Consider the following 14,714-nt stretch of genomic DNA (forward strand, 5'->3'; position numbering starts at 1 on the left):
GAAGAGATCCCTACTTTCTTTAGTGAAGGTTGCAGGAGACACACAGCCGGAATGAGGGGTTGCTCCAGGCTTGGAAAGTCAGGGAAGTGGCCTCACCTGAGAGAATGGGGCCAAAGCGCTGACAGATGGTGGTAGGATTATGATTATATGTCTCTAAACTCATCTGTAGCTTTACAATTTCTCCCCCCCCCATAAAAGTTCATGAAAGCTTAGCTTAGGCTGAGACTCAGCCCTGCACACTTCTTACTGCCTTTCAGTGCTCTGCTTTGGTGTGGGCTGTTTACAGCAGCTTCTGTTTTGATCAGTCAGCGTTTGTGCCAAGTTAAGTTGTTAAATTTTTAAGTAACACCCCCATTATGCTCCATAACGGACAGGAATGTTATTTGACGTTTATTTCAAACAGAAGCACCTCCCCTCCGTCTGGGATGGTTTAGAGGATTCACACTGAGCCTTACCCAGGCCTGTTCACGCCACTGACCTTTGATTCCACTGACTGTCCTTGACTCCATGACAAATAGTTCCAGCATGTTCATTAAAACAATGCAACTTTTAATTTACCTATTCTGTCTCAAGCACATTTTTCTAGCTGAGGAAGACGCAAGCTACTGCTCTAGGAAAACTCCCATGCATGTGAGGGAAAGAATTCTATCATCAGGCTGGGGTTTCTTGTGTCCACTTTGCACACCCGACTTCCGACTTCCGTGGCCACAACTTGCCTTTCTTTCCCTTTTCTTCTCCCATTGTTTGTTTCTCCCCTCGAGAGGCACAGAATAGGCACCCTCCCTGTTATTCGTTTCTTGCCCTCTTGGCTTGTGGCTTTCCCATTAAAAGCAACTTTCTGATAAATATGTATCATTTAGGACAGGGAGCTGCTCAATTTAAAGAGGAACACTCTCAGAAGAAGAGAAAACAACATATCAGTCATATTCCATACTCCAACTGACTTTAAACTGCATCACAGATTCGCACGCTGTACAATCTTCACCTCCAAATGGTAGGAGGAAGACACCGGTTATTTTTCTAGATGTGTAATTTTCAACTGAAGGCTGAAACATTCAAATGGCCACGAGCTACCCCAGTTAAGGCATGATGTGGATACTTACTCCCCCAAATTGCAAAAATATCTCTGGCTCTACCCAAAGTGGCCCATGCAATCTAAGGAGCAGACCAACATCCTCTCTCACTTGGGGTGGCAGTGGCTTACCACACCTAGGAACTACTTAACGCGACCCCCCAAACTCTGAGACGCCCATCAAAGCAGGTACAACCTGGGCACGGTGGTGTCTGATTTTCCTCCCAGGCGCTCGACGTAAACCATGTGCTCAGCCAAATACCTCGTTCTGCCGGCATCTCCCAGCCCCTTTCCCCCCGAAAGCAATAAACCGAGAGGGTGTTAGCCGCTGTTCCTCGTGTTTCATAGACCAGCAGCACTGAGGTCACCTGGGAACGTGTCAGATACGCAGACTCTCAGGCCCACTGAATTCTGCTGCTTTTTAACAAGATCTCCAGGTGATTCATACACACATTCAAGTGTGAGAAGTACTGGTTTAACTGACACACTTGTTAAAAGCACATACCAAAAAGAATCAAGATTCTCCACTCAGTAGGAACATTTGAAAAAAACAGAAACAAACAACTCACCTCAGTTATGATCTGTGATGTTGGAAGGAAAGCGCCTTGGTAGAGAGGCAGTGGTGATACTGAGAAGATTTCGACTCTTGTTGGCTTTCCCACAGAGACTTCAACCAAGATCCGCGTGTACTGAAGTCCAGGAGCTTCCCTTCCTGCCAGCTCTCAAGGTGCAAGAGAAAGTATCCGAGAGGATACTAGCCAGCCCCTGGCTAGGTCTTGCAACTACCGGAAAGACTGAGGCTTTCCAGATAAGCTCGCCGTGGGGTAAGGTCCAGTTCTCCTATCTCCTTGAGTTTCCTTTTTCTCCACTGTTAGCTGGTTATTAACCACATTTCCTTCTCCATCACTGGGATTCCAACTGACAACCTAATGTCTCTAGCCAGCCTGGGATCCTTTTCCCACGTTCCTGGAAAGCGGACAGAAAAAGGAAGAAATTCACGTGTCAGAGAGATATTTTTATATCTTTGTCTTTGTGCAAGAGAATCCTGACGACAGTATCTCCCACGCTAACGGCAACTTTAACAAGGATAAAAACCGATTCTAGCAAATAGTTTTGCTCTGTGTAAACTTCCTGTCTTTTGCTAGATGTGATGTAACAGGGGCCTCCTTTCACAAGCTCTGTCTTCTAGCAAAAGGATACAAACAGGAAGATAACACAGATTTGGAAAGGAAGTGAAAGAAAGCAAAGCACAGACAGCATTAGGTTTCAGTGCAAAGGCCCACTAGAGATTTGAAGAGAAGAGCTATATTTGGAACACACTATCCTTCTAATGTTCTTTGCTAAACCAGAAGTATAACAGGAGGTTAAGGTTGTATTAAATAGGCATTTCATAGTCTGAAAACATGAAGGATGTCAAGTGACAGAATATGACACATACTAAGAGCTTCTGGCTCCACTCTTTACCACCCGTGACCAGTTTTTTAATCCAAGGCTTCTCAACATAAAACGGTGGTAACAATAATGCTTTCCTTAGAGAGCTGGCATAACAATATCATGAGATCCGTGAAATGCCAATTGCTGAGCTTGCCTTGCTGGAAGTCCTCTTCACAGTCGAGTCACTGTCCTGATTTTCCTCTCTACTGTGCATACCTAAGCAGAGCTCAGGAAGTCAATAAATATTTATTGAAATGAAATGCAAGTTTAAAAAATCTTGATGTTGTTAAGAAATTTCATCTCTTTTTTTTTTCTTTCAGTACACGGGCCTCTCACTGTTGTGGCCTCTCCCGTTGCGGAGCACAGGCTCCGGACGCGCAGGCTCAGCGGCTACGGCTCACGGGCCCAGCCGCTCCGCGGCACATGGGATCCCCCCGGACCGGGGCACGACCCCGTGTCCCCCGCATCGGCAGGCGGACTCTCAACCACTGCGCCCCCAGGGAAGCCCTCTTTTTAAAATTTATTTATTTATATTAAAAAAATTTTTTTGGCTGCATTGGGTCTTCGTTGCTGCGCGCAGGCTTTCTCTAGTTGCGGCGAGCGGGGGCTACTCTTCCTTGCGGTGCGCGGGTTTCTCATTGCGGTGGCTTCTCTTGTTGCGGAGCACGGGCTCTAGGGCATGTGGGCTTCTGCAGCTGTGGCGCACGGGCTTAGCTGCTCCGTGGCATGTGGGATCTTCCCAGACCAGGACTTGAACCCGTGTCCCCTGTATCGGCAGGTGGATTCTTAACTACTGTGCCACCAGGGAAGTCCCATCTATTTCTTTTTATCATTTTTATTGTGGTAAAATACATAAAACATAAAATTTTAGCCATTTTTAAGTGTCTGATTCAGTGACATTAATTACATTCACAATGTTATGTAACCATCACCACTATCCATTTCCAAAGCTTTTTCATCACCCCAAATAGAAACTCTGATCATGAAGAAATAACTCCTCCAGGGTTTCTTTAAATGTGAGAATCAAAAAAAAGAAAAGGGCTTCGCTGGTGGCGCAGCGGTTGAGAGTCCGCCTGCCGATGCAGGGGACGCGGGTTCGTGCCCCGGTCCGGGAAGATCCCACGTGCCACGGAGCGGCTGAGCCCGTGAGCCGTGGCCGCTGAGCCTGCGCGTCCGGAGCCTGTGCTCCTCAACGGGAGAGGCCACAACAGTGAGAGGCCCGCGTACCACACACACAGACACACACAAATGCCAATATATCCACAGAGACGGCAGAAATTTTACCCCAAGATTTATTCTAAACCAAATAAAACTTACTTGGCAAATACAATCTTAGGGATAATTCTAAAAAATACGTTTAAACTAAATAACCATGATTCTAGGGATCAGTTGGGCACTGTGAGAATTTAAGGCATAGTCCTGTCCTCCAGGGGCTGACAGCAAGGTTGGGTAGACGAGACTTACACACATGAGCTTACAACAGAGCTGGCTGAATGGCATATTGGTGCAGGCTGTAGGTGGCTGGAAAAAAGAGGGCCCAGCGTAGAAGATGCAGATTTTGGACGCTGGATCCTTGCTTCCTACTGATATAGACCCATGGTCGACTTAGGTAAGCTAGCTGAGTAAACTCTTAGCAAAGCTCAGAGTAACTGGGCTCAAACTCTCATAATTCCCATTTATTCCAAACAATAAACATTAGATAAGACCTTGCTTAAGAAGTAACTGAGGCCTTTTTTCTACCGAGGTACATCTAAGTGTTTCCAATTTAGGAAACACATATTGCTTTTCTGAAAGAAGGCAACACAAACTAATTTTCAAATTCCTCCCATGTTTCATGTAACATGTAATTTTATGTTATTAAATGTAATATTAAGACAATAGTAATCCAATATGGGAAGGAAAGGAGGAAGAGAGGAAGGGAGCAAAGGAGAGAAACTAGAACCTAAATATTTACCTATAAAGGTATGGTTAAACAAAATGTAGCATATGCATACAATAGAATATTATACAAAAAAGAATGAGATAGAAATTTATGTACTGTCTTGACAAAGAAAGATCTCCAAGACATATTAATTATAAAAAGCAAGTTGCTAATTAACACAGGGCATATAAGTTCCCTTATGTTAAAATGCACCCATGTAGACAGACACACACACATGCCCTCACAAAACAAAACTATGTATTTCTCTATGTACCCATCTATGTATGTAATCACAAAGAAAACGCTTCGGAAAGATATGATCCAAAATGGCAGCAATGTCTGGGAAGTATGGGATTAGGAGGTGGGGATACTTTTTTGAAAATATACATCTCTGTTGTTTAAAGACTTCCCACCATGTATTCTTCTATTTTCCTTTACGATCTGTATCTTCCACCCCTACTCCTCTCATCTCATGTTCCCCTTTACCGACTGCAATGTAGTGAGACGTATCTCCCTGCTATACCTCAAATATACATACACGGACCCACCTCATGGCTGTTGCCGTTGCCCTAGCTGCTCCTTTTCCCTAGAAAGTTCTTCCCCTATTTATCTATTTGGCTCATTCTTTCACTTCCTTCAAGTTTTTCCGCAAATGGTAACTTCTCATGAGGCCTACCTAACCTCCCAACATAAAATTGCAGTTCCCCTCTTGCACTGTTGGTGGGAATATAAATTGATACAATCACTATGGAGAACAGTATGGAGGTTCCTTTAAAAACTACAAATAGAACTACCATATGACCCAGCAGTCCCACTACTGGGCATATACCCTGAATAAAACCATAATTCAAAAAGAGTCATGTACCACAATGTTCACTGCAGCACTATTTACAATAGCCAGGACATGGAAGCAACCTAAGTGTCCATCAACAGATGAATGGATAAAGAAGATGTGGCACACATATACAATGGAATATTACTCAGCCATAAAAAGAAATGAAACTGAGTTATTTGTAGTGAGGTGGATGGACCTAGAGTCTGTCATACAGAGTGAAGTAAGTCAGAAAGAGAAAAACAAATACCGTATACTAACGCATATATATGGAATCTAAAATTTTAAAAAGGTTCTGAAGAACCTAGGGGAAAGATGGGAATAAAGACACAGACCTACTAGAGAATGGACTTGAGGACACGGGGAAGGGTAAGCTGGGACGAAGTGAGAGAGTGGCATGGACATATATACACTACCAAATGTAAAACAGAAGCTAGTGGGAAGCAGCCGCATAGCACAGGGAGATCAGCTCGGTGCTTTGTGACCACCTAGAGGGGTGGGATAGGGAGGGTGGGAGGGAGGGAGACGCAAGAGGAAAGAGATATGGGGACATATGTGTATGTATAGCTGATTCACTTTGTTATAAGGCAGAAACTAACACAGCATTGTAAAGCAGTTATACTCCAATAAAGATGTTAAATAATAAATAAAGTCAACTACGAGAATTCAAAAAAAAAATTGCAGTTCCTCCTACTAGCATTCTTGATCTACCATATCTTATTTTTGTTAATAGCACTTATCACCTTCTAACATATTATGTAATTTCCTTACTTACAATGTCTGTTTTTCTCTTTCCACTAGAGTTACGCTCTATGTGGGCATGAATTTTTATTTGCTTTGTTCACTGATATAGCCTTAGTCCCCAGAATTGTGTCTGGTATACCAACAGGTACTTCATAAAATATATTAATCAATTCACACATCTTCACAAGAATGTATTCATGTATTTTTAAAATCAAAGATACCCACAATGTCACAAACAAAAAGTCAGAATAAAATGTTTAAGGACCCCCCCGGGTTCTGTGGAACAAGATTTGAAAGCCTGTGCTTTAAACCTCTTAAATAAGATAAAACTTATGGGAAGGAAGCTTTTTAAATGGAAGCCCTTCTACTGACTTAGGCACACTATCTGACAGTGCATATTATCTTACCCTGGAACGCCTTATATTTCAAACAACGAGGAATGAACTAACCACTCCCAGGAACTTCTGTGAAATGCCCAGCTATTTCTTTCCAAAGGCAAAGAACCAGTGAAGATCCCTTATTTCTTATAAAGGAAGCTCTGTGCGAAAGTGAAGAGTTGTAGCAAAAATCATGTCTAATCCTTGGAGGCCTCCTTTATCTTTCAAAAATATATATGTCCCTACGGTTGTAGATGGACTTTAATTCCTGATCTTGTTTGAGCAGATATTGAACCCTTTGGAATAGGGCAAGTGAGAAAGGTTTTTAAAAGCCAGCTTCATCCTCTAACTCAAAGAACGGTGAAGCCCTTTGGCTAGAGAAGACGTTTATCAGAATCCGCAGCATGGCGTGGGCAGGAAGCCAGTCCGGATTACGAGGGTGGTGAGGTTGGGACGGTGACCCCCACGCAAGTATTTTGCCAGCCCTGTTTTCCCCCTGGCTTTAACCATTCCTCAGTGGTCTGAGAGGCAGGCACAGAGAGCAGTCCTCAGCTAAGCCATTTGAAAATGATGGAAGGGCCTTTGATGGTATCCCAAACTTGTTTTGTTTCCCAGCCTCTGTTGGCTTATGATGGAGTCTTCAGAATTCACTAGAATGCATTCATGTAAATTTATGACAACCTATTCCTATGTTCCAGGGTATGGAAAAGTTGCTCCAAATTTTCTTTAAGATCCAGAAGCAAACTCAAGACTTAGGAATTGTTGACAAAGAGTCAAAGATCCTATGTTGCATACTTTTATTATCAAGACTCTCAGTGGTTACGTACAAGTCCCTCAGCACTCATAGTTTGGGTTTCTCACTTCGCCAGTTATCAACTACTCAGAGTTAAGGGCCCCGTCTTAGGCTTTTGTAGTCCTATCGCGCGGTGCTGTTCACACGGTAATCATTTAACCAAGGTTTATAATCATTATGAACCAAATGACAACGTAAACTGAGGCTATGAACATTACTTAAAATAAAATCACACTTGACCTTTGAAACACCGAACCTGCTTCCACGGTGCTTCTGCATTTTAAAAGCCAAAAGCTACGACAGAAAAGCAGCAATCGTGACACGCTCTCCTTGTAAACTCTTCAAACTTGTTATGGACAGAACTGGCGACACAAGAAGCTCTAGGAGAGGGAAGCTCAAACCAAAGCAACCATTTTTTACTGGGCACGCCAACCTCACCTCTCTTTATTGCCTCCCACGTTTGCGCAGCTGTTAATAAATGTTTAGCCTTTAAGCTATCTAGGTACAATAGTTCATGACTAGGACCTTGATCGGCTCTATAGAGAAGAGAGACTTCGAGAAGGTCAGCACTGCCTGGTTTTGATACCGACCAGGGTTCTTGGCCTTCCGCAATCGATAGAAATTGACTAGAGGCCAGACGGGAAATTCGGGCACGGCTTTGTGGGGGCCCCTGCTGCAGCGCGGGGGAGCGAGTGCAAGGAACAGCTTCCCTTGCGTCCTTGCCTGCTCCCTGACGGGGAGCGAGCTGGCTCCTTAAACGGGGTGAGGGTAGTGCTGTGACCAGGGGTCCGGCCAGAGGGGTGGCTTAGGTGGTCTGCCCACCCCTCTGGGGGTGCTGAGCTCACACAGCATGAGCAGTGAGTGCCCTGCTCTTGCTCCAGGCTCTTCAGAAGTGGCAGCTGGGTTTTTGGGGGTCTCTTTGTATCTTTTGGGTCCAGAATTCGCCCCAACTGCGCATGCACGCAGTTAGTTTTAGTCCCATGGGGTTTCTCTGTATTTTGTTGCTGGATGAGAGGTGTGTCCTGGTGCGGGAATGCGGCACTGCACCTAAGCGTCCCGGGTCCCAGCCTGTCTCAGTTTTACTTTTTTTCACAAGACTGAAGATCTAGACAACAAATGCAGCAAATTTTATATATTTCCATAATTACGCATTTGTATGTTTGTATATATCTTATGTAGCAGAGAACGCAAGGGAAGCGTCCTAAAGGAAGGAGATACTTAAAAAGAATAAAAAATCAGACACATCAATGTGCCCCACAAGAGAATGTGACCAACTGTGGTATAAGATACCATAATCATAAAAATCAACACGTATATGGTCTATATTGATCATGGCATAGGAAGTATTGGAGGAGGAAAAAACTTTTGCTGTACCCTCGTAGGCTGAGTTCCTGGGGACCTCTGAATTAAACTGACAAAAGACAACAGGAGAAAAAAGCCTTATTCATAGGGAAGCAGCTAGGAGCTAGCTAACTGGTTAAAGACAGAGGCTTATCTACCTAACTTAGTAGGGGAAAGAGGAAGATGGAGAAAAATCTATGGAAAGAACAAGTAGGTTTCCATAGGAAAGAAAAGGATTTTTAGGAGAATAAACTGGAGATAAGAAAGCCTGTGATAATATTTATGAATACGCAAGTGGGCTTTTCCATCTCCTTCATGGCCAGGAAACTCCCAGAGAGGAGATTTATGGCCTCTTTACTTTTGATCTCTCTCCTAGGAGTAAGCCCATCCTGAAGAGGGAATTTATGACAGCCTGATTTCTCAGAAGCTTCTGCTCTGAGACAAGGGAAATGCTGAGAAGGCTTCTTTGTGCATCTGTTGATTCTTAATTGCCTTCAGCTCAAGTTAATCATCATGTCAAAGGGGCATCTTGGGGGTCATATCCTGAACCCCTTCGGTGTAAAGTTATATTAGGTGACGAAAATCAGAACTAAATAAACATGAAGGTTTTCACTGATTTTTAAATATAAAAAAAAAAAGTAGGCCTAAACATGGCAGAGATCAGAAATCAGTTTGGGAAAAAGAAAATAGGGCTTTAATAGTCATTATTAAGTTTCTTATTCTGTAAGTTTATTAAAGTTCATAGCCATCAGTCATTTTTTAGGTGAGTGAGGGAGAAGTATGAGAATATTAAGAAACTCAGGCAGGCAGGGAGAGAGATAGTAAAAAAAAAAAAAGAAAAAGAAAGTAGAAAGGTAGTGAGAGGGGAAAGAAGGCACAGAAGGGGAGGGAAAAACCAAAAACCCACAGAGAAACATTTACTGAAAAGCAAAATGACACCTAGAGAGATAGGAATTAGTGGCAGAAAAAGAGATATGCTACTTCGTAGGTTCTTTATTAACTATTCGTGTCTCGCAACAACTTTAAGGGGTATAATCATCCCCGTTTCACAAATGATGAAAATGAGTCATTTTCATTTAAATAACTGGTTCAAGTAACTTGCTCAGTTATTCAGGTAAGGAGGGCAGCATTCAGGCAACTCCAGACTGGACCATTTGGCCCTGACGCCTCTTAATGCAGACCTGCCAGCACTTCAGAAGATAAGTTTCCATCATCCTCTGAAATGGGGACGACTGATTCGGCAACTTAACACCGATCTTCTGACACCTAAAACATTTTTTTGCCTTTGCTCTGATAAAGGTTTTTCTTCGAAGTAAATATTTATTTTCCCCAGAAATACTAAGGCTTTCCACCTTTGGAGAAAGGACAGTGCTGTTCCCTCTCATCTACACCCCTACGGCAGAGCACATGCATTCATTCCTGCCTTCACTCAGCGAGCCGAGTGCTCACCGTAGCAGGACGGTGACAGGTGCTGTGTGTGTCTACGGCTGAGAGAAGCACCTGGGCTCTGTCCTCAAAAACTGCATAGTGACCTGTGGGGTACAGCTTGGAACAGTTCCTCGTTTGACACCTAACAAACTGTGTGGTCTGGAAAGCAAGAGCTTTTACTATTAGAAAACCTGATGCTACTAGTCTCTGACTTTCCAGATTGAAACTTTGGGGCAGCGATTGTCTTTAATGGATTTGGCTTTGGCTTTGGCAGCAGACAAGCTTCTGACTTTTCTTTGATCCTTAAGAGTATGTTTAGAATCACGGAAATACCACAGTGTAAAGATGTCTTGGCAGGACCTACAAAGACCCTTAGGCTTGGATCTTCTTACATTATCATTGTGTCTCACTTCAGGTACCACTGTCATGCGTTCTCAGCTCTGCCAGCCTAACGTGCTAGAACCGACTGAACAAGATCTTAAAACTGGCGCTGGACCCACCTGCCCACTTGGTTGTAACTGAAGAAATCTGAGGGAGGGTTTCGTTTCTCCTCGTAATCATTCTTTCCATGATTCATCACTTTGGAAGGGCATACTCTTAAGTGCTAACATAAAGATCAGGAATGAGACAATAACTTTTCTATTCTAAGTATGTCATTCATGCATTCCAAGCCTTACTGAATGCCTGCCGTGCTGTTAGGATAACCTAGAAAAGAGAGCTGGTCCCTGCCCTCGAAGAATTCAGTCTCAAGGTGAAGACAGGGAAGAAAGAGTTCTGATATAGGGTAATAAGTGTTAGGATAGAAGTAAGTATTGGATGTCATAGGAATAAATGAAAGGGAGACTTCAGCTGGAGGAGTGGTGGAATAAACACCCCGTGGGAGATGACATTTGAGCTTTGAAGTTCGTCTGGGAAAGAAGTGGGGAGATGTGTTACACGGAGAGAGAAAAACATACACAGACCCGGATAAAGCTTAAGAAGGAAGGTCAGAAGTAGAAAAAATTACAAGGGAGCCGGGGCAGGGAATAGACCATAGACCAGGAGGGAAGGGTCTCTTATGCAATGCTGAAGGCTTTTACTTTATCTGTGAGGTGAGATTGAAAAAACGCAAGCACCAGTGTGCGATGATCGTGTGGAGAGCGGACGAGGGGTGACCCTGCAGGCAGGGTCATCAGTCGGGAAGCCACAGTATCAGCTGGATCTGAGGAAATGGCGGTGAGGATGGAGCGGAGGACAAAATTACAGATGTGAAGGTCTGAGTGAGAGGCACTGCCGTTCATCAAGACGGGCAGACTGGAAGGACTGGTTCGGGTGGGAATTCCACCTTGGGTGTGTGGAATTGAGGCGCCTATAGGACCTCTGAGCAGACATTTCCGGCGCATGTCTGCACATCTGAGCGCGTAACTCAGGAGAGAAACCTGGGCTGGGAAAATAGTCGGAAGTTATCAGTATGCTCGTGACAAGTAAAGCCATGGGAATGCATTGCCTCACACAAGGAGAGTGCACCGCGAGAAGAGGGTGGATATGTGTGTGCGTGTGTGTCCCTGATGAAGCAGTAAAAATTACTGCTTTGGTTAAACTGTGACCCCAGAGTTATGTGTTTTTCAATATTCCGTGTGAAGAAACGGCGATTATTCACAAAGCACTTCTGCTGCCCAGCTATGACGGCTGCTGTTAGCAAAAGCACCTGTGTGAAGGGGGCAGGTGGTTATTGTTTCAGTTGCAAACTGAGTTCGTTGTTTCCCTTAGACACAGGTTTAATGGGTTTTAAAAAGGTAGACCCGGGAAACACCAACATCAAAGGGCGGGAGACAATCAAAGCAGCTGCTGGATATTTAGACAGAAAAGCAGGAAAAGTGGTGACAGGGAAAAGCTTTAAGAGGAGACTGATTCAATGCGAGGGAAGTAGCCAGGAATGTGGAAGAGATGTCAAATAAGAGAAAAACTGAAATGAATCACTATGTTTATCCAGTAAGAGGTCACTGTGGACCTCTGAGACAGATGTCTCATTGGTGTGGTAGAGTCCAAGGCAGGATGCAATAAATGAGAGGTGGCGAAGCAGCAGCCTCAAATGTAGTCGTCTCGCTGTCGTGGCCTCTCCCGTTGCGGAGCACAGGCTCCGGACGTGCAGGCGCAGCGGCCACGGCTCACGGCCCCAGCCGCTCCGCGGCACGTGGGATCCTCCCCGACCGGGGCACGAACCCGCGTCCCCGGCATTGGTAGGCGGACTCCCAACCACTGCGCCACCAGGGAAGTCCCGCTCCTTTTTTTGTGTGTGTGTGTACGCGGGCCTCTCACTGCTGTGGCCTCTCCCGTTGCGGAGCACAGGCTCCGGACGCGCAGGCGCAGCGGCCATGGCTCACGGGCCCAGCCGCTCCGCGGCACGTGGGATCCTCTCCAACCGGGGCACGAACCCGCGTCCCCGGCATCGGCAGGCGGACTCCCAACCACTGCGCCACCAGGGAAGCCCTTGGTCTTAGTCTTGATGTGCTTTTTCTATGTCCTCTACTTCTTCCCCTGACATATTTTCCAATCATTCTATTCCTCCTGGTTTCCAATGAACAGCTGCAGCGTTCTCAGGTCCCTTCTGGAAATTTCTTCCACCTAATTATTAATACATACGTACTTATTAACCTTACCTGACTTTGGTAGTGGAAAATAGTTAACTTTGGGATGAAACAGAGGGCTGGGTTTGAATTCCTAGCCAGCACCCTCTGGTAGCTGCTTTTTGTATTGTGTTATCTATAGGAGTTTGGGCCTGTACAGAAATCCTCTCAAACTAGCCATGGGTTGGAATTGAGACTTCTGGGATGGAGGTAGCTTTTCCCTCCCCTCGTCCGTCCCCCTCTGGGGAAGCATCTCCTCTCTGCAAAGTCAAAAGTGGGCGCATCACCTAGAAATGGCCCTGCCAGCTGACAAGATCTCTCAAACCCAGCTCCTCCCATTATACAGCTAGAGAGCCGGTTCACCCCTTAGTACAGACTTTTGAAGGAATCTCACTGGTTGTGGACTAGAGCTAAGGATTGGCTCGATTCAGGATCCTGTCGTCCAAACAGCAAGAAGTGTCAGTTGGGACACACACGGCCACGCAGGCCGAAAGCGAGAGCTACGAATAGGGCAGCGCCCGGGAATTAGGGTTTGGGCTGGACAGAAACGCTAACGGAACCTCAGACCAACAATCCCTCGATCTCTTCAGTTTTCCCTGCAAAGCGGAGTCAGTACCTAGCGAACGAACGCTGTGTTGTGCTGCCCAGAACCCACCTCCAGGACTGAGGAGCTACAGTAGCCCCCTGGCTGCGGGGACACCGCCCGGGGACAGCTCTCACCTGCTCTCCGCTCCACGCGCTTCCCGGGGCAGAAGAGCGCCTCCTCGCCGCCAGCAGTCACGTCCTCTTCCCGAACGGCCGGCCGCCCATCTCCGGGGAACGTTCGGGCTTGCGGCCAGTTCCGCCAGGCCGGCCGGGGGCGCTCGGAGGAAGGAGGAGCCGGGAGGAGGCGGGGCCGGCGGGCGGCTCGGCGGGCGGTTCGCTCAGCTTCGGCGTGGGCGGGAGATTCGCTGTCCGGCCGGCGCAGCCGCCGCAGGGGGAAAAGCGAGGGACGAGGGAAGGAACGGGAGGAGGAAGTGAGCGACAAAGGGGGACGGGAAGGGCAGCTAGCTGTTCGGACCCGCTTTCAGGCGCCGCAGGCCCGGGTCTCCGCCAGGCCCTCCCGAGGCGCAGCCGCCAGACCAGTGGAACCGGGGCGCGGGGATGCAGGGGCCGCGGGGCGAGGATGCCGGGCGGGGGATGCAGGGCCTCGGCGCAGACCCGCCTCCCGCTCCCGAGGGCGAGGAGAGCGCCGCCCACCGCTGTTTCTCATCTCTGCCTGTGGAGTCAGGGCGCCAAGCTGCTCGGGCTTTACCTGGTTCGGTGGGCAGGAACCAGGGATCCCGGGCAGCAGCCGTAGCCGCCGCCTGGGGCCAAGCACCACAGCGCATCTTGTTCGGTAAGTGTCCGCGCACTGGTGAAAGGCCGTGGGTGTGCAATGAATGTGCTCCCTTCTTTTGCTGCATTTGCTCTTCCAGAGTGGTTTCCTTCTGTTTATGGGTGCACGACCTGCACAGGATCCAGCCGTTAGAGGGGCCCCCTACTTGGTTTAGTGCTCTGCAGTTGCTATATTGAATAAGGATCTGGCATTGTCATTTGGCACGAAATATGTAACCGGTCCTGCCTTTGGCCGCCTGCCTCTTAAGACATGACGTTGTCTCCCGGCCCTTGAAAGAACCTACCCTTGACATGTGAACAAAGGCTCAGTGACTTCACTGGTTACGTCTCTCTTGGCTCCAAACATCCTGGCTTCACCTGTCCAGGTGAACACTGATATCCTTCTGGTATAACTCACTTTCCTCACTTGTCGGTCTCCTCCCAAAGTTCTAGGTATATTATCAACCACTAGCCCCAAGCCCTGCTAGACCCACCCTAGTGTCATTTAGACATATGCAGTAGGTTCTCAAAAAATGCTCACCGTTGGCAAACTGACTTACTGGACTTCCGTAAGTGACCATCTAAACCCTGTACTGTTTAAAGCATTATTCTGTTCATTCTTCACTTGCTCCCCAGTTATACTCTTTGCTGGGACATAATTTAGTCCTCTACCCTAGTTTTAGGTGACAAATGCTCAGTTACTGCCTCTACTATGTTCATTCATCCTCTGAGTTAGTTTCTGGATCGTGTCCATGTGACGCTTTTTTATGTCCACCAGAGAGCCTTCCGCAGATGGATGTTAATAGCTGT

General features: G+C 46.5%; 2 protein-coding genes across 3 annotated transcripts in view; one reads left to right on the plus strand and one right to left on the minus strand.

The window, feature by feature from the left end:
* Nucleotides 1-13,717, minus strand: part of ABCG2 (ATP binding cassette subfamily G member 2 (JR blood group)) — a 142,827-nt gene extending 129,110 nt beyond the window's left edge. Inside the window, exons 1-2 of one of the 2 annotated variants that reach the window (XM_067035481.1) lie at nucleotides 13,269-13,717; nucleotides 1,642-2,038 (exon numbers count right to left, since the gene is read on the minus strand). The gene's annotated coding sequence lies outside the window, so the exon portion shown is untranslated. The remainder of the gene's footprint in view (nucleotides 1-1,641; nucleotides 2,039-13,268) is intronic. The other variant, XM_059066848.2, reaches the window with a different exon arrangement.
* LOC131758814 (probable E3 ubiquitin-protein ligase HERC6) overlaps nucleotides 13,713-14,714 on the plus strand; it is a 133,400-nt gene continuing 132,398 nt past the window's right edge. Inside the window, 1 exon segment of the mRNA XM_067035486.1 lies at nucleotides 13,713-13,926. Coding sequence (XP_066891587.1) covers nucleotides 13,728-13,926 — 199 coding nt within the window. The 5' untranslated portion in view covers nucleotides 13,713-13,727.

The sequence above is a fragment of the Kogia breviceps genome, chromosome 6 (genome assembly GCF_026419965.1).
Source record: "Kogia breviceps isolate mKogBre1 chromosome 6, mKogBre1 haplotype 1, whole genome shotgun sequence".
Taxonomy (NCBI): domain Eukaryota; kingdom Metazoa; phylum Chordata; class Mammalia; order Artiodactyla; family Physeteridae; genus Kogia; species Kogia breviceps.